Source organism: Pristis pectinata, chromosome 24, assembly GCF_009764475.1.
Source record: "Pristis pectinata isolate sPriPec2 chromosome 24, sPriPec2.1.pri, whole genome shotgun sequence".
In the NCBI taxonomy this organism is placed as follows: Eukaryota; Metazoa; Chordata; class Chondrichthyes; order Rhinopristiformes; family Pristidae; genus Pristis; species Pristis pectinata.
The window spans coordinates 33,785,590-33,809,668 of NC_067428.1; the positions used below are offsets into that span (position 1 = coordinate 33,785,590).

At 41.4% G+C, this 24,079-nt stretch overlaps 1 protein-coding gene across 1 annotated transcript in view; it reads left to right on the top strand.

Moving 5' to 3' along the window:
• adamts10 (ADAM metallopeptidase with thrombospondin type 1 motif, 10) overlaps positions 1-24,079 on the top strand; it is a 131,124-nt gene that overhangs the window by 24,502 nt on the left and 82,543 nt on the right. The window contains exon 7 of the mRNA XM_052038309.1: positions 23,324-23,367. Within this exon, the coding sequence (XP_051894269.1) occupies positions 23,324-23,367 (44 nt within the window). The remainder of the gene's footprint in view (positions 1-23,323; positions 23,368-24,079) is intronic.

Below are 24,079 nucleotides of genomic sequence, written 5' to 3' on the forward strand. Positions count from 1 at the left end.
GATGGTGTGTTGCTTGGAGGTGAACTTGCTGGTTCTGACATTTCCATGCAGTTGTTGTCCTCGTTTTTCTAGGCCATGGGGGATGTAAGTTTGTGAGGTGCTGTAGAAGAAAGCTTGGCAAGTTGCTGCAGTTCTCTTTAAGTACAGTATACACTGCAAAACAATGCACTTGTGGATGGAGTAAATATTTAGGATGGTGCATGGGGTGCCAATCAAGTGGGCTACCTTGTTCTTGATAATTTTTAGCTTTTTGAGTGTTTGAGTTTGCATATTCAGATAAGTGGAACTTTCCAATGTACACTCGATTTGTAACTAGTACAACTACTGTGGCAATTGATAGGTGAGTCATCAATAAAACAAAATCTTCCATTAAAAATATTCCTATAACTGACTAAACTAAGTGTTCTGATCAATGGGGGACCACTGAGATTTTGAAGGTGAATGGTTTGGTAATGGTGGAGAATTCAGCAGTGGTAAAGCTGACAGACCAGATTTGCCTGACCTGGTTTCCCCAACCTGGAGTCACTGTCTGTGCTCTCTGCACACTCGCGTTCAGATGATCGAGAGGGAAGGCTTGAATGGTGATTAGGTCTTGGGTGGCTGAGTGGAGCTTGGCCATTGACCTGTTAGCCTTTGGTGGAGTTTTGCCTTTTGTTAAACTGTTGTTGAATTTAGCAGTTTTGAAATGACTTTGTCATTCAGAAATATATTAAAATCTAAAACTGGAGTAAATCATTTAAAAAGTAATAACAATAAGTGCTTTAATAAATTGCAATGTAAAAGCAAAATAATTTTTAAAAAGTTACCTTCCCCTTTGCCTCCTAATCTGCAGCTTTGAATACCTATTGATATTCGTAGATTCAAATCCATCAAGAGTCCTGAAGTAGAGAGAGATTTGCCTGTCTGAACCTGTCAGTAATTCCTAGACTTCCAGGATTTGCATCAGTTTGAAGGACTGAGTGTTGTTGACAGCTTCCATAAACTCAGTGTAGATTGATGGGGCAGCAATTAGCCTGGTTGAATTTGTCCTGCCTATTTTCTGTACAAAATGTGTTTGGGCAATTTTTCACACTCTTGGGTAGATGCCTGTGTTTGTAGCTGATTGACTAGAGAGTTTACTTACTGGAAGTATTTCTTATCTGACAGTATTTTTGGCCCTTGTCCACTCTCCATATCTAGCCTCATGGAATATTATGCCCTTCCATATATGTATTTATCATGAGAATACTGTATACATGCAATTCTTTGTGTTCTATCTTATTTCAGTGGTTTTGAATCTGGTCTTCTCTACAAGTGATTCATGGTATACCTACCAGATTGCCAGGTGATAAATGACAAACATTTAGTCCTTAGGTCAACAGCCATATATTTATTTGCATTTATTAATAAGCATCCACATAGGAGGAAACCTGATTTCCAACCCATAAGGTCCTACTGTTTTAATCTGGTCCCCTATTAAGCTCCTTTTTTGTGGGACTCGATTCTTTTTGTATGCTTGATTGAAGATGAACTATGGCTTTAGGCTTCTAAAACAATAGAAAATGCTGGAAATACTCAACATGTGAAGGAAAAGAAGCAGATTTGATGTTTCAGGTCAAAGACCCTTTGTCAGAACTGGGAAGGGGACAAAAGAAGATCTAAGCTGAAGAGAGGGTGGGGACGGGGGTGTCTCTGATGGGGTGAAATGAGGGTGACCATGGTGACAAGCTGTAGACAAGGTTATCTGGTCAACGAGTGAGCAGTTAGAGAGTGAGAACATGGACAAAAGAATGTAGGGGTTGTGAAATGCAGAGCAGAGAGACATGTAGCAAGTCAAGCTGGGCTAGTCCTCCATTCCCAGAGAAAATAAATGGGGAGGGGTGGGGAAACAATAGTGTGACATTGGCTTGGTTTTTTGTTTTATTTTCTCCTTTTTCTTTTTCATTGTCTGTTTTTGTTTTAGATTTCTAGCACCTGCATTTTTTTTATCATGGCTCTTTAATGGTCCCCTTGCTCTTTAATACCTTCTGCACACACTTATTGATGGTTCGTTACTTTGGCACTGAAATAATAAATCGAGCATGCCAAACATATGTGACAAATGAAAGTGAGCACAATTGCCCACAAGCTTCAAAAGAAGTCCCTAATGATGAATTCACCAAAAAGTTCAAAAATACAGGCAAAAAAAGCCCAAAGAGCTTTAAGAGAAACCAGTAAGAAGGCTGACAGATGATGCATTTTTTTTTATTATTAATGTGGGTGGCCCCTCAATCACATGTAGGAACATTGACACTATGCCTTATTTGTTTTGTATATTAGTACAAGAACTGTGCCTGTGGGTTCCCGTCTCCATTAATCTGCAGTGAACTCGCTTTGTAATAGTCATAATGTAGCAAATCCAGTGTGAAGTGCTCAATTTTAAAAATCCCATTGGTGGTGCAGCACATCATGTCTTTTATTAATTTGTAATTCCATGCAGAGTAATTGGGAGTAGAACTTTAATGCAAAGGACAAGAATATTGTAGCAGATGAGGAAGTTTGTTTTCAAGAACTGCCTTTACATTGAAGGCACCTTCTATTGTGTTGTTTGGCATACCTTCTGTTCTACCAATACCATCAAGCCAGGGGACCACTCTTGGTTCAATGGGGAGTGTAGAAGGGCTTGTTATAAACAATACCAGGAAAACCTAAAAATGAGCGAAAAAAACAAACTGCTGGAGGAATTCAGGGGGTCAGACAGCATCTATTGGAGGGAAATGGACAGTTGATATTTTGGGTCAAAGTTGAGTTTATTGTCATATGCACAAGTACATGTGTGCACAGGTGCAATGAAAAACGTATTTGCAGCAGCATCACAGGTACATAGCAGTACATAAGCCTTCACAAGAAAAACAAATTAAACATAAATTATATATAATTTTTACAAGAAAAAACACAATTAGAATAAAAAATAACAAAGTCCTTTTTAGTGCAAGGTGGTCATAGGTTTGCTAAACTGTATAATTAGGGTTTTGCCAGTTGGTTCAAGAACTGTACAGCTGCAGGGAAGCAGCTGTTCTTGAACCTAGTGGTGTGGGACTTCAGGCTTCTGTACCTCCTGCCTGATGGTAGCTGCCATGGCCCAGATGATGGGGATCTTTGATGGATGTTGGACTCTTGATCTTACAATCTACCTCATTATGAGCTTGTACCCTATTGTCTACCTGCACTGCACTTTCTCTGTAGCTGTTAAACTTTATTCTGCATTCTGTATTTTACCTTGTACTACCTCAATGCACTATGTAATGAATTGATCTGTATGAACGGTATGCGAGACAAGTTTTACACTGTGCCTTGGTACAAGTGACAATAATATTCCAATTCCTTGAGGCAGTGCCTCCTGTAGATACTACTGATGGTGGGGAGGAATGTGCCCGTGATCTATTGGGCAGAGTCCACTAATCTCTATAGCTTCATGCGTTCCTGCTCATTCAAGTTGCCATACCAGACCATGATGCAACCAGTCAGGATACTTTCAACAGTACGTCTGCAGAAGTTTGTTAAAGTTTTCGGTGACAAGCTGAACCTATTAACCTCCTAAGAAAGTAAAGACGCTTTCCTTATGATTGCATCTATGTGCTGGGCCCAGGACAGGTCATCTGATATGTTAACACCCAGGAATTTAAAGCAGCTGACTCTCTCCACTGCCGATCCCCGAATGTAGACTGGCGCATGTTCGCCCTCCTTCCCCTTCCTGGAATTAATAATCAACTCTTTAGTTTTGCTGATGTTGAGCAAGAGGTTGTTGTTGTGGCACCACTCAACCAGGTGTCCTATCTCGCTCCTGTACTGTGACTCATCGCCACCTGTGATTCATCCAACAACAGCAGTGTCATCAGTGAATTTAAAGAGTGCATTGGAGCTGTGCTTAGCCACACAATCTTGTGTATACAGAGTAGAGCAGGGGACTAAGCACACAGCCTTGAGGTGTACCTGTGTTGATGATCAGCGAGGAGATGTTATTCTCAATCTTCACTGATTGAGGTCTGCCAATGAAGAAGTCGAGTATCCAGTTGCGAGGGAGGTACAGAGGCCCAGGTCTTGAAGCATGATGATGAGTTTAGATGGGGTGATTGTATTGAACACTGAGCTGTAGTCAGTGAACAGTAGCCAGATGTATGGGTTCCTGTTGTCCAGATGGTCCAGAGCAGAGTGAAGAGCCAGAAAAATCGCATCTGCTGTTGACCTGCTGTGGTGGTAGGCAAATTGGAGTGGATTCAGGTCGTCCCTGAGGCAAGAGTTGATTCACTCCATAACCAACCTCTCAAAGCACTTCATTACAGTTGATGTAAGTGCTACCGGACGGTAGTCATTGAGGCTGGTCACCACATTCTTCTTGGGCACTGGTATGATAGACGCCTTTTTGAAATGGATGGGAACCTCAGACTGCAGAAGCAAGAAGTTGAATATGTCAGTAAATACTCCAGCCAGCTGGTCCACACAGATCTTTAGTACTCAGCCAGGTACACCGTCTAGACCAGATGCCTTTCATGGGTTCACCCTCTTGAAGGATGCCCAGACATTGGCCTCAGAGACTGAAATTGCAGGGTCGTCCGGAGATGGTGGGGGTGGGGGGGGGGGGTGCTCATGTGTGTCAGTTCTCCCCATCAATGTGTGCATAAAAGGCATTGAGCTCATCCAGGAGTGATGGGTCATTGCCACTTCATCAGGACCCTTCAAATGGACAGTCCAGATGAAGGGTCTTTACCTGAAACATTGACTGTCCATTTCCCTCCACAGATGCTGCCCGACCTGCTGAGTTTGTAGCAGTTTGTTTGTTGCTCCAAATTCCAGCACTTGCAATCTCTTGTGTCTTCAACCCTAAAAATCCTACTGCAACACAAAAGCAGCATGCAAAATACAGCTAAGTGATCTCACAGCTTATCAATCAAATTAAACCTCTGCAGTTTGGTTAACCAGAGAAGGCAGCTGTAAGAATGTCTCAGGCCATCCCCAGTAACAAATGGGTTTTGTTTTTACAGGTGTCAAAAATTTCTGGGCCATTGTAGAAATCAGATAGAAAACACAACCTTGTTGCAATGATTGCATGGACAATTAACAGTTTTGTAAATAACTAAAACCTCACAGAACTTTGAATAGGTCCAATTGTTAAGAATGTGATTTTACCTGTCATAACTGTAAATAATGTCTAAAAGATTAAGATTAGCTTAATCTCATCAACTAGCGATGTGCTAATAGAACTCGGTCTAGAAATTGGCTCACATAGCTCATTTGAGTAAATTCTATCTAAAAATTGGTCAGAAAATACATTTGGGTACTGTGTGAATCCTTCTATAAATTCAACCACAAAGTATGTTTTGATATCCCTTGGGCAGAAATTTTGAGTGCTGTGAATGAGTCCTGTGAATGTTGCACATTACTCATGGCAAAGCAGGCCTTAACTGGAAATCACAGCTGCTATGGTGTTACTTTCAAGTGTTTTTCTTAGTATTGACTCTTCACGTTGAGGGCATCCTCCACAGTGGTGTGAGATAAAATCATTTGTACTAAACGGGATGGGTTCAAAACAGTATCAATTAGTCATTCTGGAATATCACCAATAGAAGAATTGTACTCCAGCACAATTTGTGCAAGGGTTAGCATGTTGGTTCATTCTACCGGTACCATCAAGTCAGAGGACCAGCCCTAATTCAATGAGGTGTGCAGATATTGGTGCTGGGTCAAGTGTGAAGCCAAGAAAATCACTTAACTTCAGACCTCATTACATTACCCTTGGGACAAACAAGGACAAGGGGTTCAAATTCCACAGTCAAGGCCGATGTAGCATCAAGGAGTCTATGTAAAGTCAACACTAATGCAAATAAAAGGAAAATCCTCCACTGACTGTAGCTATACCTAGCACAGCACAAGATGGCTGTGGTTATCACAGGACAGCCATCTGGGCTTTGGGACATTGCTGCGAGAGCTCCTCAGGATAGAAACTCTAGCCCAGCCATCTTCAGCTCCCTTATCACTGACTTTCTAATGTGAAAGCAGGGGTATCCCCTATCAAACATTGTCCAATTCTACATGCAATTGCTCACATAATGGAGCCATCAATGCTAGTATACAGCATGTTGTTAGTTATATGTGGTGAGTTTCACATATGTGCCAACTGTATCTAAAAGAGTCAAACCACTTCCCCTTCGGTGTGGAAAGCAATACTGAATGAAGATGTTTTAAAAAATAGTCTTCTCACTGCTGTAGAAAAACCTTAAATGAACTTAAGGAGTCAGTTACTAGAAAGTCCAAGATTACTAAAGAGTACCAACATCCAGGTATCAAATTAATAATTTCACTCACTCAGAACTTACCAAAATGGCTGGTGTGGGAAAAGGATTTGTTGTTAGAATCCAATATGGGTTATTTATGACGGGAACATTAAGTAAAGCATGTTAAATTTTCATAATGCTTACACTGAACACAGAGTAAAATGAATGTTCCACTCCACTATGGAAATCCTCATCTTAAGCTCAAAATTCATCTCCTTTCAGCCCTGTATTTTGTTTTAAAAGAAGATGAAAAGAGCCTCGGTACTAAGTGGATTAAACAAACACAGTTAATTAAAACAGGAAGAAGCCAAGTGGAAAATGTGAAAGAACAGGTTCAGTTTTTGGGTTAAGTTTTTTACGCCTTTTATTGGCTACCAGTCAGAAGTTTTTTTTAAATATTCTGAGTTCATTGGCTTGGTGCAAAAAAAAAATAAATGCATTGCATATGTGCAAATGTTACTAATTTGTCTGTATTTTCCCAGTTGCTTATTGCTGCCAATTGCAGCAACATTTTTATCTAATATCCATTCTCAGAAATGTAGATTAAAGCCTGAGACCAGTCTAACATGTTTTTACATGCATGGTCCTTCTGTGCTGAAGTAATCCTGTCGAAGATTGAACTGTGTTTGTTCTTGTACTAGCAAACATCCTTTTGTTCCCTTGGGTGTTATTTACAATTGTTAAACCTGGGACACTGTCTTACCAATTGGGTCAGATCTGGGAGCATTTGGAAGAGGACTTTTGGTCTAGGGTGGAGCTTGAGCTGAACGCCTGAGGATTGGAAGACCCTGGAAGAGAGATTTTGACAACTGATCAGCAGCGTTCTTTAAATATTGGGCCAATTCTGGGATCATTGGAAATGAAATTCTGGGAATATTGGGAGAGAAGTTTAAGGGCTCAATAGGATTTGGATGTCTGTAAGATCAGAGTTCTAGGAATGAAGTTGATGGGAGTTTGAGCACTGAACAGTTTCTGGAATTTGGAAGCAGGTACAAAGTATGGACAGGGGGATATAGACTGCCAGCAGGTTTTGTAAAAGTGTTCTCTGACTTTGCGGAACATGGTCTGGCAATATTCAGAGTTCCAGCAATCTGGCAAAATGGGGAATAGCCTTGAACTGGAATGTTTTCAGGTCAATGAGATCCAAACAACTGACAAGACCCAAACCTCGTACTAGATTCCTGCTTGTAAACTTCCTCCCATTACATCTCTGCACCCTCTGATACCACCACACCGCTTTTCACGTCATAATTCTCATGTCTCATGGGTCTGCCATGAAACACTTAATGATTTTCTACGGTTTTTTTGGAAAATCATTGGTTGGAAATGTGCTATTTCCTGTTTTTCTTTGCAATCCTGATGTTGGGAGTGCAGAAGTGAAGTATATACATTTGTTCTGAATTGTTTGTTTATTCATTTTCTGAGTTTTGGGTCTCAATGGTAAGGCTAGCATTTATTGCCTTCACCTTCTCAAGGGCAATCAGGACTGATTAGCCACCACATTAACTTACAGCAGTGCCTTTTGTAAAGGTAATCCCACAGTTCTGTTGGGGAGGGAGTTACATTATTTAGACCTGGTGCTCGTAAAGTCATAGAATTATACAGTACAGAAACAGGCCCTTTGGCCCAACTTGTTCATGCTAACCAAGTTACCTGTCCAAGCTAGTCCCATTTGCCTGAGTTTGACCCATATCCCTCTAAACCTCTTCTATCCATGTACCTGTCTAAATATCTCTTAAACGTTGTAATTGTACCTGCCTCAATCACTTCCTCTGGCAGCTCATTCCATATACCCACTACCCTCTGTGAAAAAGTTTCCCCACCAGTACCTTTTTAAATCTTTCTTCCCCATTTACCTTAAACCTATGTTTTAGATTCTCCTACCCTGGGGAGAAAAACTTTGACTATCCACTTTATTGATGTTCCTCATGATTTTATAAACCTCTATAATGTTACGCCTCCACCTCCTACACTCCAGAGCCCACTCTGGCCCACTTCCCAAGGTGGTCTTGATCCCCTTGTAAACTTAGATAACCCTCTTCACTGTCCACTACACCACCAATTTTGGTGTTGTCCACAAACTAACTAATCGTGTTAAGAACATTGTTATCCAAATTGTTATGACAAACAATAGTGGACCCAGCACTGATCTGCCCATGGAAATTTATTCCTATTGATAATGATCCTCAGTGACAATGCAGCTAAGTTCCTGCTCACGTAATATCTGATTGCCAGTCCTGCATAATGTTATTTCTACCCAGTGGTCTGCAGACAATAGCTTCCTGAAAGATGTTTCATTGAAAGCTTTTGAGAAATTAAGATGTACACCCTCAACTCGATTATCATTACCCATTAATGTGCTTAGTCTTCAGTGACTCCAATTGTGTCAGAGTAGCAGTAATATTGGTATTCTATAATGACAAATTATCATAAATCCCATCTTCTACTATGCATTCTCTCTTGCAGCTAATGCCCAACAGATTAGTCTATAATCCCCAGAGTTTGATTCTCTCCTTCTTAAAATGCTGGTGCTATGTAAGAGAAACAGGACTGCAGATGCTGGAATCTAGATGATAAAACATGGAGATGCTGGAGAAACTCAGCAGGTCAGGCAGCATCCGTGACCCGCTGCCTGCTGCTCGAACCGTGGTCAACAGGACTGAAGATAGGAAAAGGGAAGCCCAATATATAGGGGGGACAACAGAGGGAAGGCGGGGTGGGCATAAGGTGGTGCCAGGCAGATGCAGGTAAGAGATAGTGATAGGCAGATATGGGGGAGGAGGGGAGAGTAGATCCACCAGGGGATAGGTCAAAGGTACGGAGGCAGGCAGCGTGGGGGGTGGGGGGAGGGGAGGAGAGGAAAAGGAGTGAGGAGAAAAAAATTGCGAGAAGAAAAAGAGAGGCTAGGAAAGGGAAGAAGAGAAGAGGCAACGTGGGGGGGGGGGGGGGGATTGGCTTACTTAAAGTGGGAGAATTTGATGTTCACGTCCCTAGAGGGAAAATGAGGTGTTATTCCTCCAGTTTGCGTTTGGACTTCTCCCAGCAGTGGAGGAGACCAAGGACTGACATATCAGTGATATAGTGGGAGGGGGAGTTGAAGGGACTGGCAACTGGGAGATGCAGATTGTGCTTATAACCATTGACTGTCTGCTTTTCTCCACCAATGTTGCTTGACCTGCTGAGTTCATCCATCATCTCCTTATTTTATCATCTGGTGCTATGTATTCCTTCCTGTTGTCCTTTAGAATCATCCAAAACTTAAAGTTGATTCATCTTCAATTTCTATCATTACTTGGGGGGGATAAATGCTAGACGCTATCTGATCAACCATATATTTTCTTCATTGAAATCAATTTTAAGAGCACTTTTGACATCTTGGCATCATTTTTTCTAATGATATCCAAGATATCCATTTAGCACTTCAGTCTTGTTTATTAAAGGTAACGTGTCCTGCAAAATCTTTCAAAAGCTGCACAAAGTCAGTGAGAAGCTAAGCAATTAAAGTTTTAGAAATACTATCACCACTACCGCAAAACTTTATTTCTGAAGCCGGCTTAACAATTTTAGTATTGCTTTTGGCTGCATCCTGTTTGCGTTCTTCCCTTCCCTACTCTCCTCAATTACTCACTACTGAGGGGCAACCTTTTCCACACAGAGCATGGTGATGATCTGGTGAAATTATTTCTTACTGAGGATCTTTCTCTACACACCCCTCATTAAACAATTTGGAGTTTACTTCATATGACTTGGATTTTAGCTGAGGAGCCCACGTGATCTGTTGGAATGCAAGAATGACTGTAGTTAAAATGCTTTATTTTCTTCTGTATAACTCTGAATTCTGCTGTAACCAAATGACTGCAACTTGAAATCTGATGATTGTGATTACTCTTGCTCTCCATGTGGATATCAGATGTTATTAAGGATCATTAAAGGACTAAATTCAGAAGACTTCCTCCTGTGTTCTGAGTGAGATAGCAATTAGTGGAAATCATTTGACTTGCATCCCCAGAAACACAACGTAACCCCAACAATGGTTGGCTAAATAACATCCCTAATCACCAAAACACAAACCAGTTCCAGTCCAGACTAATTTGATCAGAATGTTCCTCAATTTGTTGATTCAATCATCCTTTACTTTAGTGACCAAAGATTAACATTACCTGCTCTAGTTTCACATTATTTTTGTTTTTCCATTTTCACCCATTTGTCCTCACCTATTGAAATAGGTCTTGGGACAAGGCTCAGAATGTTCAATATTACAGAAAATTGAGTGGAGTTTAAAGCAGTACATCATAAGAACATAGAAAACAAGCAGGAGAAGGCCACTCAGCCCTTTGAGCCTTCTCCTACATCCAGCAAGACCATGGCTGCTCTACTACATCAAAATTATTTTCTTTCCCTGTCTGCATATTCCATTGCTTTCAGTTTTCAATGCAAGAGACTTCATAGCCCTCTCAAGCAGAGAATTCTAAAGGTTCACCATCCTTTCAGTGAAGCAATTTCTCCCCATTTTGGGCTTCATTGCTTAGCCCTTATTTTGAGATTGTAACCCATGATTCTGAATGACTCAGGTAGGGGATCCTACCCTGTTGAGACAAGTATTTTGTATGTTTTAATGAGGTCATTTCTTGATTGTCTAAATTCTGGAGAATGGATCCCTTGGGAGATTGCCAGGGAATCAAGAGTCAAACAAAAAAGAGGAATTAAAGGAAATTAGTATTAGTTAAAACAAAAGTGCTGAAGAAATTAATGATACTGAAAGCAGCTAAATCTGCAGGGTCTGATGATCTGCAACAGAATATGAAAAAGGGAATGGTGAAGATTATGGAAGCATTGGTTGTCATCTTCCAAAATTCTATAGGTATGGCACAGTTCCTACCGTTTGGAGGGTGTCCAATGTAATCCCACTATTTAAAGGAGGAGTGAAAGAGAAAATGGGGTAATACAAAGTGGGTAACCTAACGTCAATAGTAGAGAAAATGCTGGAGGCTTCGAGGGGATTTAGACAAATTGAGTGAACAATGGACGGCAGGTGCAGTATAATGTGGTAAAATGTGAAGTTATCCATTTTGGTAGGATAAACAGAAAGGCAGAGTACTTTTTAAATGGTGATAGGTTAGGAAATATTAGTAAGCAAAAGGATATGGGTGTCCTTATAGACCTGTCACTGAAAGCAAACATGCAGGTACAGCAAGCAGTTAAGGTTGCAAATGGTAAGTCAGCCTTCAGTGTAAGAGGTTTTGCACAGAGAAACAAAGATGTCTTATTACAGTTATACAGGGGGGCTGAGGGGCAACTTTTTCCACACACAGGGTGGTGGTGATCTGGAATGAGATTCCAGAGGAAGCTGTGGAGGCAGGTACACTTACAACATTTAACAGATATTTAGACACATGCATGGGCAGGAAAGGTTTAGAAGGATATGGACCAAACTCGGGCAAATGGGACCAGCTTAAGTAGACAACTTAGTCCGCATGGATGTTGGGCCGAAGGGCCTGTTCCCGTGCTATACAACTCTATGTCTCTAGTACCATATTCCCACTGTCTCTCCCATATAGTTACATACCTCGGGTAATGTGTGCAGCTCTCACTACCTTGGAAAATATATACCTGCCATAGGAGGAGTGCATGGAAGGTTCACCAAACTGATTCCTGGAATGGCAGGATTGTTGTATGAGGAGAGATTGGACCGACCAGGCCTGCATTCACAAGAGTTTAGAAGAATGAAAGGAGAACTCATGGAAATATACAGAGTTCTGAGAGGGCTAGACTGACTGGATGCAGGGATAAATATTTTCCTTGGCTGGGATGCCTAAAATGAGGGAACACAACCTCAGGATACAGGGTAAGACATTTAGAACTAAGATGGAGGTAAATTTCGATGGGGGTAAATTTCTACACTCAATTGGCAGTGAAACTCTGTATTTCTTTACCACATAAGGTGGTGGAGGCCATGTCACTGAATATTTTTAAGGAGATATATAGATTTCCAGACACAAAAGGTGTCAAAGGGTATGGGGAGAGAGTGAGAATATGGTACTAGAGACATAGAGTTATACAACACGGGAACAGGTCCCTCGGCCCAACATCCATGCCGACCAAGTTGTCTATTTAAGCTGGTCCCATTTGCCTGAGTTTGGCCCATATCCTTCTAAACCTTCCCTGCCTATGCATCTGTCTAAATATCTGTTAAATGTTGTAAGTGTACCTGCCTCCACAGCTTCCTCTGGAATCTCATTCCAGATCGCCACTACCCTGTGTGGAAATGGTTGCCCCTCAGGCCCCTTTTTAAATCTTTCCCCTCTCACCTTAAATCCATGCCCTCCAGTTTTAGATTCCCCTACTTGCTGATACTTGGTTGGACTTTCTCTGTTGTGCCTTTGTGCCTCAAAGTATATTTGTCACAAGTCGTGTATTATTTCTTTGAATGCTAGCCATTGCCTTTTCATTGTCATGTTCTTGAATGTAGCTTCCCAATCTATCACAGCCAAGCTGCCCCTCATACCTTAATTATTTTCTTTGTTTAGATTAAAAACCCTGGTTTCAGATTGAATTATATCATTTTTGAACTTGATGTAAAAAAAATCTATCATACAGTGATCTGGTCACTCTTTCCGAGAAGCCCCTTTACAACAAGATTATAAATTAACTCTTTCTCATTGCACAGCACTAAATACAAAATAGCCTCCTCCATGCTCAGTTCCTCAACTACTGATCTAGAAATCCATTGCATATACATTCCAGAACTGTATACAAGATTGTTAGTACTGATTTGACTTGCCCAGTCCATGTGTAAAATCCCCCATGATTACTTGATTGCATTGCACCCCTAGTTTCCTTATCTACTTTGTACTTTGCATCATTACCACTGGTCAGGCACCTATAAACAACTTCCACTGATATCTTCTGCTCCTTGCTGTTTTGCTTCATCCACTGATTTCATTGTATATCAAGCCAATTATCCTTTCCAACTATTGTACTATCATACCTCTTTTAAGTGTTTTCGTACCTCTTCCTTCTGGCCTGTACTTTCCTAAATATTGAATCCCCTGGAATATTTAGTTGACAGTTTTGGTCACCCTCCAGCCACACTTCTTTCCTGGCAGTTTGATCATATCCATTCACAACTGGTTTCCATTAATAGCCACCTTGTTGCTGATGCAATGTGCATTTAGATATAGTGCATTCACATGTGAACTTTAACATTTTCTGTGCTCTGGCCTATTTGCTGCTTGCCTTTGCGTCCATTGCTTATTTATTTTTCCTACTATATTTCTAACATCCTCTTCCAATTTCGTCTCTTTCCCTTTTACACCAGTCAGTTCCCCAACACCCTTCCAAGCTATTTTAAATCTTCCTCAAAAGCAGCAGAAAATGCCTCTGTGAGGTATCGCTGTTCAGAGAATTATAGAATGGTTACAGTACCGAAGATGTCTCTACCAGAACTCACTACAGGTCCTTCCCTGATTCCGAACGCTTGACTTATGGACAGCCCATACATACATACAAAGAAGTGTTTGGGAGACCAGTAGGATGGGTGGGTAGGATTTGCTGGCTGCTTCAGGCACCTTCTGTTCGATGAGAATGTGGCAGTTCCACGTGCCTTCTCGCCTTCTCTCTCCCACCACCATCCCCGCCTCCCCTCACCCAGCTGCAACAGGTGTTCACGCATTTACTTTTGTTGCAATCAGAATCCCAAAATGAATTCCTTGCCTTCAATTTTTTAGCTCTGCCTTTGGGAAAGGACTGGACTATATTAACGTTTTAGCAAAGTACGTGTTTTAGAATTGAGGACTGTTTTACTGAATTGGCATTTTGATTAAAAAGTGGCCAAATGCTGTGACAGGATCCAGGTGCATAAAGTACTTCATATAAATCATTCCCACAAAGAACTTCAGGATTCTAGAAAGTACAACAACTGGCATTAACATTTAGAGATTCTTCAGATAAAGTATATGATGACAGAATAGAAAGTGTTTTGCTCTTTTTTATTTAAAGAAATTAAATTCCAAGAATTATAGTCTGGAATGAATTGTCAAGAATACTTTGACAGAGCATTCAGGAAAGTGGTGAAACAACTTGAATTGTGCAATCTGGGCAAGGCAGTGTTTCTACCTTCATCGGTTTCCACAGCCATAGTTGGTTTTATCTACATTAACTTCTCACTCTGTGATTACGTAGTCCGCCCTTCGAGTTCCCACAAATCACTCCCTGCTTAATTTTGTTTTTCTCTCAATACGGGGGCCAATATTCTTGTGAGCAGGATTGCTAGAACTGTTGGGGAGGGTTTAAACTAGTTTGGCAGGAGGATGGGGCATTTACTGTACAAGTAGATGCAGAGTGTAGAAAGACTGAGGAAGAATAGGCATTTGAAAGAGCAAAATTGCAGTCAGTTGAATGGGCTGAAGTGTGTCTACTTTAATGCAAGAAGTATCAGGAACAAGGCTGATGAACTTAGAACGTGGATAAGTACATGGAACTATGACGTTGTGGCCATTACAGAGACTTTGCTGTCACAAGGGCAGGAATGGCTGCTGGATTTTCCGAGGTTCAGATGTTTCAAAAGGGACAGGAATGGAGGTAAAAGAAGTGGGGGAGTGGCTTTGTTGATCGGGGACAGTGTCACAGCTGTAGAAAGGGAGGATGTCCTGGAGGGATCGTCCATTGAGTCAGTGTGGGTGGAGGTCAGAAACAGAAAGGGAGCGATCACTCTATTGGGAGTATTCTGCAGACCCCTCAGTAGCAGCAGAGATGCTGAGGAGCAGATCGGGAGGCAGGTTTTGGAGGGATGCAAAAATAACAGGGTTGTTGTCATGGGTGATTTCAACTTCCCTAATATTGATTGGCACCTCCTTAGTGTAAAGGGGATAGATGGGGCAAAGTTTGTTAGGAGTGTCTAGGGAGGATTCCTGACACAGTATGTGGACAGGCCGACTAGAGGAGAGGCCGTACTGGACCTGGTACTTGGCAATGAGCCTTATCAGGTTTCGATCTCTCAATGGGAGAGCATTTTGGAGATAACGACCATAACTCCTTGACTTTACCATAGCCTTGGAGAGGGATAGGAACAGATGATATGGGAAAATATTTAATTGGGGAGGGGGAATTATGATGCTATTAGGCAGGAACTTGGGAGCGTAAATTGGGAAGAGATGTTCTTGGGGAAGTGAACAGCAGAAATGAGGTTGTTTAAGGAATACTTGCATGGGGCTCTGGATAGGTTTGTCCCGTTGAGGCAGGGTAAGGATGGTAGAATGAAGAACCATGGTTGACAAGAGACTTAGAACATCTTGTCAAGAGGAAGAAAGAAGCTTACCTGAGGTTTAGAAAGTAAGGATCAGACAGGGCTCTGGAGAGTTACAAGATAGCCAGGAGGGAGATAGAAGGCAGCATGAGAACGCTTTGCCAAGAGGGATTGAGGAAAACCCCAAGGCATTCTACATGTATGTGAAGAATAAGAGGATGACTAGAGTGAGGGTAGGACCGATCAGGGATAAAAGAGGAAACGTGCCTGGAGTCAGAGGAGGTAGGGGAGGTCCTTAATGAATACTTTGCTTCAGTATTGACCAGTGAGAGAGACCTTAACGTTTGTGAGGATGGCGTATGATAGGCTGATATGCTAGGCCATGTTGATGTGAGGAAAGAGGATGTGCTGGAACTTCTGAAAAACATGAGGATAGATAAGTCACTGGGGCTGGACGAGATATATCCAAGGTTATTACGGGAAGCGAGGGAAGAGAACTTTGCGTTCTCATTTGCCACAGGAGTAGTGCCAGGTGATTGGAGGGTGGCAAATGTTGTTCCTTTGTTCAAGAAAGGGAGTAGGGATAACCCTGGGAATTACAGACCAGTGAGTCTTACTTCAGTGGTGGGTAAATTACTGGAGAAGATTCTTAGAGACAGGATTTATGGGCATTTAGAGAAGCATAGGCTGATTAGGGGCAGTCAGCATGGCTTTGTGAGGGGCAGGTAGAAGGTAGAATGAGGAACCAAGGTTCACGAGCCTGATTGAATTCTTTGAGGATGTGACAAAGCACATTGATAAAGGTAGAGCAGTGGATGTGGTGTACGTTGATTTCAGTAAGGCATTTGTTAAAGTTCCTTGTGGAAGGCTTATTCAGAAGCCAGGAGGCATGGGATCCAGGGAAACTTGGCTGTGTAGATTCAGAATTGGCTTGCCCATAGAAGACAGAGGGTGGTGGTAGATGGAGCATATTCTGCCTGGAGGTCGGTGACCAGTGGTGTTCTGCAGGGATCTGTTCGGGGACCCCTGCTCTTTGTGATTTTAATAAATGACCTGGATGAGGATGTGGAAGGGTGGGTTAGTAAGTTTGCAAATGACACAAAGGTTGGTGGTGTGTGGATAGTGTAGAAGGTTGCTGTAGATTACAACAGGACATTGATAGGATGCAGAGCTGGGCCAAGAAGTGGCAGATGGAGTTCAACCTGGAAAAGTGTGAAGTGATACACTTTGGAGGATTGAATTTGAAGGCAGAATACAATGTTAATGGCAGGACTCTTAGCAGTGTGGAGGAACAGAGGGATCTTGGGGTCCACATCCATAGATCTCTCAAGGTTACCACGTAGGTTGATAGGGTTGTTAAGAAGGCGTATGGAGTGTTGGCCTTCAGTAGTTGGGGTATTGAGTTCAAGAGCCGCGAGGTGATGTTGCAGCTCTATAGAACTCTGGTGAGACCACACTTGGAGTATTGTGTTCAGTTCTGGTCACCTCATTATGGGAAGTATGTGGAAGCTTTAGAGAGGGTGCAGAGGAAATTTACCAGGATGCTTGTCTTATGAGGATAGGTTGAGTGAGCTAGGGCTTTTCTCTTTGGAGCGAAGGAGGGTGAGAGGTGACTTGATAGAGGTGTACAAGATGATGAGAGGCATAGATCAAGTGGATAGTCAGAGACTTTTTCCCAGGGTGAAAATGGCTTACACAAGGGGGCATAATTTTAAGGTGATTGGAGGAAGGTATAGGGGGGATGTCAGAGGCAAGTTTTTTTACACAGAGAGTGGGGGGTGCATGGGTGGTGGGGACAGGTACATTAGGGACATTTAAGAGACTCTTAGATAGCCACATGAATGATGGAAAAATGGAGGGCTATGTGGGAGGGAAGGGTTAAATAGACCATAGAAAAGGATAAAATGTCAGCACTGTATCTCTTGGGCTGAAGGGCCTGTACTATGCTGTAATGTTCTATGTTCTAATGAAATTTCTAATGATTGTTTAAGTAAAATCAAAAATTCAAATAAATAATATTCATTTGAAATGTCCTTCCCTAGATGTGAGTAGAATATGCCCAGTTTTGTGATTGCAGATCCCTCTCCCTCTGGGGAGCTATCAGTCTTTTTTTTCTTCTCATGTTGGGTCAAGTATTGATGTTGGGTCAAGTACTGAACTTGGAACTCACTTCAACCTAATGCTACATTCGCAATGTAAATATACTCTAATTATTTTTCCTAACAGTGTCCTAAAAGACTGCTTTAGTTATCAGATAGCTGGCCTTAAATTCCCTTTGGGAACAAAGTGTATATTTTTACCTTCTTAAGTGCTAGCTATAATCCCAGGGTGCCAGCCATGAGCAAGCTGAGCACGGAATAGCGCAAAAAAAAATTTGTTCTACATCTGTGAACTCTCTTCACCATAGGCTGTCACAATGTACCGTGCATGTCATATTTTAAATGTCTTCACTTTTTGATGGCTTCCTGCAGATCTGTAAGTAAAAGTTAATAGTTTTCTTGTTCTGCTGGTTATGTAATCAGTATTGTAATTATTCATTGTCTCTAGTTTAATGACTGAGGCAGGATGCAGATGAGAGGACTTGGTCTACTACATGTATTTTCTTTGAATCCCACTCTCCAGTTACTGTTTGTATCCAACACTGTGGTTATTGAGTATTTCCAAGTTGCATTCTGTTGGTCGTTCCTTGCATCCTGCTCTGTTGTTTATATAATAGGAGGTCTGTTATAAAATACTGTTGAGTCATTTTTCTTATTGGTTTACTTCCACTGTTATTTCTAGCTAGTTGGGGTGAAGGAAAGGCATTCAACTAAAACAACATATTTGTGGACTAAAGTTTGAGAATGCTCATCTAAAATTCTTCTCCGGGTAGAAATAAATTCAAGTGTGACTGGGATTGGTTTCCTGTACTGAGCTCATTCGCGTAACACACAAGTAATATGCTCTTTCTATTTATTTTTCAGAAAGTATTGGTTTGTTTTTTTTTACTAATCTTAAGAATGATGAAATGTTTTTTTTTCCATTTCCCAGTGTACTGGGTGTGCAGAAATTTATGTGACTGCAAAAGAACATGACAATCCATCTGGTCAGTTCTGTGTCAATGAGACTTCCAGGAGCCATGTGGGTATCTTGAGCTCCAGGATTTCCATCTCCTCCCCAGCCTTTGATGCCAAAAGATTTGCACCCTTTGCTGCCTAACTTCTGTGTTTAGTGCAAGGGTGACTCTTCTGCACCAGAAATACCTCACCCACCTGTGTCTAGGTACTGTGTCCAGACTTAAATCTTTCCAAACGTCCCTCAGTGGTAGGATAAGAGTTTATCATTTGCCGTAGTCCTCCCTCTTGATGAAACAAGCTAACGTTCTTATGAAAATTTACCACTGCACCTTAAAGTATTTCTTATTTTCATCATAATCTTATCTCTGTCCAATTGCTGCTGACATCAATGATGCAATTAATACCAATTTCCTTCTTTGGCAATCCTTTTGTATATTCACTGTGCTCCACATACAGTAAGTAGATAAATTTAAATCTGATCCCTTCACACACCTAATTTTATTAGTATTTGATTCCAAAGTGACCTGTGTAAAATATAACATGCCAGTGCTAAACTTGTTGTTAGGCCAGAATGTCTGTGACGTCCTCCTGTCAAAACTGATAAAAGGTGAGATAAAATATTCCAGAAATGACATAAATGGCTGCTTGTGCTATTTCTTTAGAGCCACTATTGATCCCTTGCCAAATATACAGCAGGTCATTTAGAGAGCCCCACAGAAATTCCAGGCAAGTAATATTATTTTTCAGGATCTTCAGGAACATTCCTGATACTTCTCTTTCCAGTGTAAGCTCTCTGGCGCAGGTAACATCAATGCAATCTACAGAATCAGCTGAATCAGTGCACATTATTGGGGAAGTTTTAAATGAACAACACTCAAAACCAGATGTAATTGTTTTGCTGCAACCTTTTGTACTGGCAAAAGACTCAAATTGCTCATACTATGCCCCATCCAGTGAACTGGTCATAATACCCTTCTGTGTGGAGTGTGGAGGCACAATACCCAAAATAGCAAGGATACTGTGCTTCAGAACACACACACTCTATATCTGGGCACATTTTTTAAAGTTTTTCATATCAAAATTTTATCTAAGTTACAAAATAACTGGCTGGTGTGTACCAATAGAGCTACTAAAGTTTAGTACATTATTAAAAGTCAATTTCAGTGATCTGAATTTTTTTCTATTCCTTCTGCAGGATGTGGGTGTTGCTGGCAAGGCCAGCAATTACTGCCCAATCCTAATTGCTCTTCAGTCACCACATGGCCATAGTGCTTTTGGGTGAGGAGCTCCTGAATTTATGCCCAGTGATAATGAAAGAATGGCAAATGCCAATGCAAGTCAAGATTGGGTGTGACTTGGAGGGAAAACAGCAGCTGATGGTGTTCACTTGTACCTGTTGTCCTTATCCTCCTTGGTGTTAGAGGTCATGGGCTAGAGGACACTGGTGGCTAAAGCAAGTATCTGCAGTACATTTTGTACATGATACACACTTTTGCCATGATGGAGGGTGTGATTGTTAAGGATGGTGGATGAGATGTTAATCAAGTTAACTGTTTTACTCTGGATGGTGTAAAGATTCTTGAATTTTGCTGAGCTGCATTCACCTAACCAATTGGGAGGGTACTTCCATCACATGTCTGACATTCCTTGTAGATGGAAATTCTTATAGGTATCAGAAAGTAACTTGCCACAGGATAGCCAAGACTCTGATCTGTCCTTGCAGGTCCAGTATGTTTTGTGGCTGGTCCAATGAACCAGGTAAGATTCTGACACCCTTCCCCCCATCCCCTCCTTTGTCCAACACCACCAAGATGTTCATACTAATGGTATAGAATTTCAAAGGTGGGTGTGGATGGATGGACTCTCTCTTGTTCAAGATGATCATAGCCTGATATATATAGCACAAATATTACTTGCCACATAGCAACCCATACCTGAATGCAGGAATGGACTGCTTCATTTCTGAGGTTGCAAATGGAATTGAACATTGTACAATGATCAGTAAACATCCCCATTTCTGACCAGTTAGATGGAAGGAAGGCCATTGATGAAGTGACTGAAGATGGTTAAGCATGTAAAATTATCCTCAGAAACTTCTGCAGCAATGCCTAGAGACTGAGAGGATTGACTTCCAGCAACCACAAGTATGACTCAAATTAATGGAGTGTTTCCCTCTTGATGCCCATTGATAACCATTTTACCAGGAGATACAAGAGACTGCAGAAGCTGGAATCTGGAGCAACAATCTGCTGGAGGAACTCAGCAGGTCGAGCAGCATCTGTGGGGAGGAAAAGAATTTTTTTCTTTTTTTATGGGTAATAGGAGGCTGGGGGGTGGGGTGTAGGAGAGGGATCAAGCAGTCCTGTGGACAAGCAGTAGGTTGACCAGTCCTGATGCAAGGTTTCGAACCGAAACATCAAAGTCCTGATGCTGCTCCAGCAGATTGTTGCTCCATTTTACCAGGGTTCCTTGATGCCATACTTGATGTGCAACATTGATATTAAGGGCAGTGATTCTCACCTCACATTTAGAACTCATTTCTCTGGTTTGTCTGTGGATGAAAGCTTTAAAGAAGGTTAGGGTTAAGGTGAAATGGTCCCGGTAATACAAAAATTGAGTATCAGTGAACAAGTAATTGTTAAGTAACGCAGGATAGTGTTAATAACAGCACTTCCAGCACTTTGCTAAGGTTGGAAACTAGTCTATGTGGTAATTAGATTGGATTTGTTGTGCTTTTTGTGGACTGGACATGCCGAGGCAATTTTCCACATAATTGGGTAGATGCCAGTGCTGTAACTGCATTGGAACAGTTTGGCTTAAGATGTGCCTAGACCTGGATGGTGTCTAGTTCTGGAGCGTGTGTCTTCAACACTACAGCCAGGATTTTGTTTGGCCCCATAGTCATTGCTGTGTCTGCTGCTCTCAGCTGTTTCTTGATATTATGTGAAGTGAATCAAATTGGCTGACAACTGGCTTCTATGGTTGTGGGGATCACAGAACAAAGCCAAAATACATTCGTCAACACTTTTGGCTGAACTTAGTTGCAAATGTTTCAGCCTGGTCTTTCAGACTCGCATGCTGGACCCTGGAATGTTCTTGGAATATCCTTCTCCTGTTTGCTATTTAACTGTCCACCACCCATCACAATTGACATGATTGTAGAGCTTTGATCTGATCCATTGAGCTGTGGGAGTGCTTATATTTGTCCAATGCCTACTCTTTTTGCATGTTGTTCTTCAAAGCTGGCGAGTGGGCATTTTAAAACTGCCAGTTTTTTTTTCCCAATAAATCCATTTTCAACTGCCTTTGAGAAGGTGGTGGTGAGCTGCTGCCTTGAACTGCTGCAGTCTTTGATGTGTGGGTATACCCACAATTGTGTTAGGGAGGGAGTTCCAGGATTTTGACCCAGTAATGGTGAAGGAACAGTGATATATTTCCAAGTTAGGATGGTGTGCACATTCACCCCATCTATGCCCCTCATGGTTTTCTACACCTCTATAAGGTCACCCTTCAGTCTCCTATGCTCCAAGAAATAAAGTAATGGTAGGACTCTTGGCAGTGTGGAGGATCAGAGGGATCTTGGGGTCCAAGTCCATAGGATGCTCAAAGCAGCTGCACAGGTTGACTCTGTGGTTAAGAAGGCATATGGTGTATTGTCCTTCATCAATTGTGGTATTGAATTTAGGAGCTGAGAGGTAATGCTGCAACTATATAGGACCCTGGTCAGACCCCACTTGGAGTACTGTGCTCAGTTCTGGTCGCCTCACTACAGGAAGGATGTGGAAGCCATAGAAAGGGTGCAGAGGAGATTTACAAGGATGCTGCCTGGATTGGGGAGCATGCCTTATGAAAAGAGGTTAGGTGAACTTGGCCTTTTCTCCTTGGAGTGACAGTGGATGAGGGGGGACCTGATAGAGGTGTATAAGATGATTAGAGGCATTGATCATGTAGATAGTCAGAGGCTTTTTCCCAGGGCTGAAATGGTTGCCACAAGAGGACACAGGTTTAAGGTGCTGGGGAGTAGGTATAGAGGAGATGTCAAGTTTTTTACTCAGAGAGTGGTGGGTGTGTGGAATGGGCTGCCGGAAACAGTGGTGGAGGCAGATACGATAGGGTCTTTTAAGAGACTTTTGGATAGGTACATGGAGCTTAGAAAAATAGAGGGCTATGGGTAAGCCTAGTAATTTCTAAGGTAGGGACATGTTCGGCACAGCTTTGTGGGCTGAAGGTTCTGAATTGTGCTGTAGGTTTTCTATGTTTCTATTTCCAGGTTGAGAATTTCCTCATGTCCAGTTTGGGTTATTCCGGTCAGTAATCCCATTTTCGATCTGCCGTGCAAATTTACTGACTCTTGGCTTGCTAAATGTGGAACTCATCAGTAAGTCCAGGCGAGCATCACATAAGATAACAGAGTGATTCTTTATGAAACCATTCCCCTTGTACAAGAGATCATTGGCCCTTCAAAAAAACATTGCAAATAGTTGCTGAGCAACACTTTATTTACCCTTTTCTTCTGTTAGGTACTCTTAACTTCACCATTGTGGGACAGGCACAAACCCATGAGTATCTCAAACTCCACATACTTCCTGTAGTCCTGAGATCCTTCACTGGGGTCAGATGTGGAGATCCCTTATGGGTGCATGGTACCAATGATGGAAAAATTGTACCACAGGTTTTCAGAATCTCTGCCTTTTATTTCAACCAAATCTATTGACCTGTTGTTCTTTCTGCAGGTATGATATTTGCATCTATAAGAACAAACCCTGTGGAACTCTAGGTAAGATCTTATCATCTTTAATTTAGGCTTGTATGATTCAATATAACTCTGTTTGTTTTACAATCTTGCTACTTTTCCTTAAAGTAAGTAGTGTTATGTTAGGATGCTATATAAAAGCCATAAAAGATGTTACTGGGAACTTCTCAAATTTAATAATACTTAAGCTAAATTAATATTAAGTGGTAGAGGTTGGTGAAGAACATTGTTTGGGCTTGCAAAATCTTGGAAAACTTATGCGCACTGCACATACCCAGACTGCAGGATCTCCCTTCGTAATTGTGACCAAAGATATTATGTAAATCCAGATCCAGCCTTTGACACCTCCAAGTGAAAACATGAATAAAAGAATTGTGAACCAAAAAAACACAATTGTTTAAATTTTTAATTGTGTTATTTTCAAATATGTGCCTGTTTTGGAATAGAAACATTAGCCAGTTTTCACTTCAAACTCCAATTTGAACAATGCACATTATTATTAAACATCAAATTCTATATTTTGAAGAAGAAGAAAGACCCTGTCAATTGTGGATCTCTATAAGTTACCTGTGAATTTTCACCTCTGTCCTGTTGACTTTATGAAAATGCATCCCATGCGTAACATCTATGGCTGCTAGATCAATCACACGTTAAACTCAGCATGATTTTCATGAAGTTATATCATTCATCAAATAAATGGTCACAAGATGTTAGGTGTAGCAATCCATTATAAATA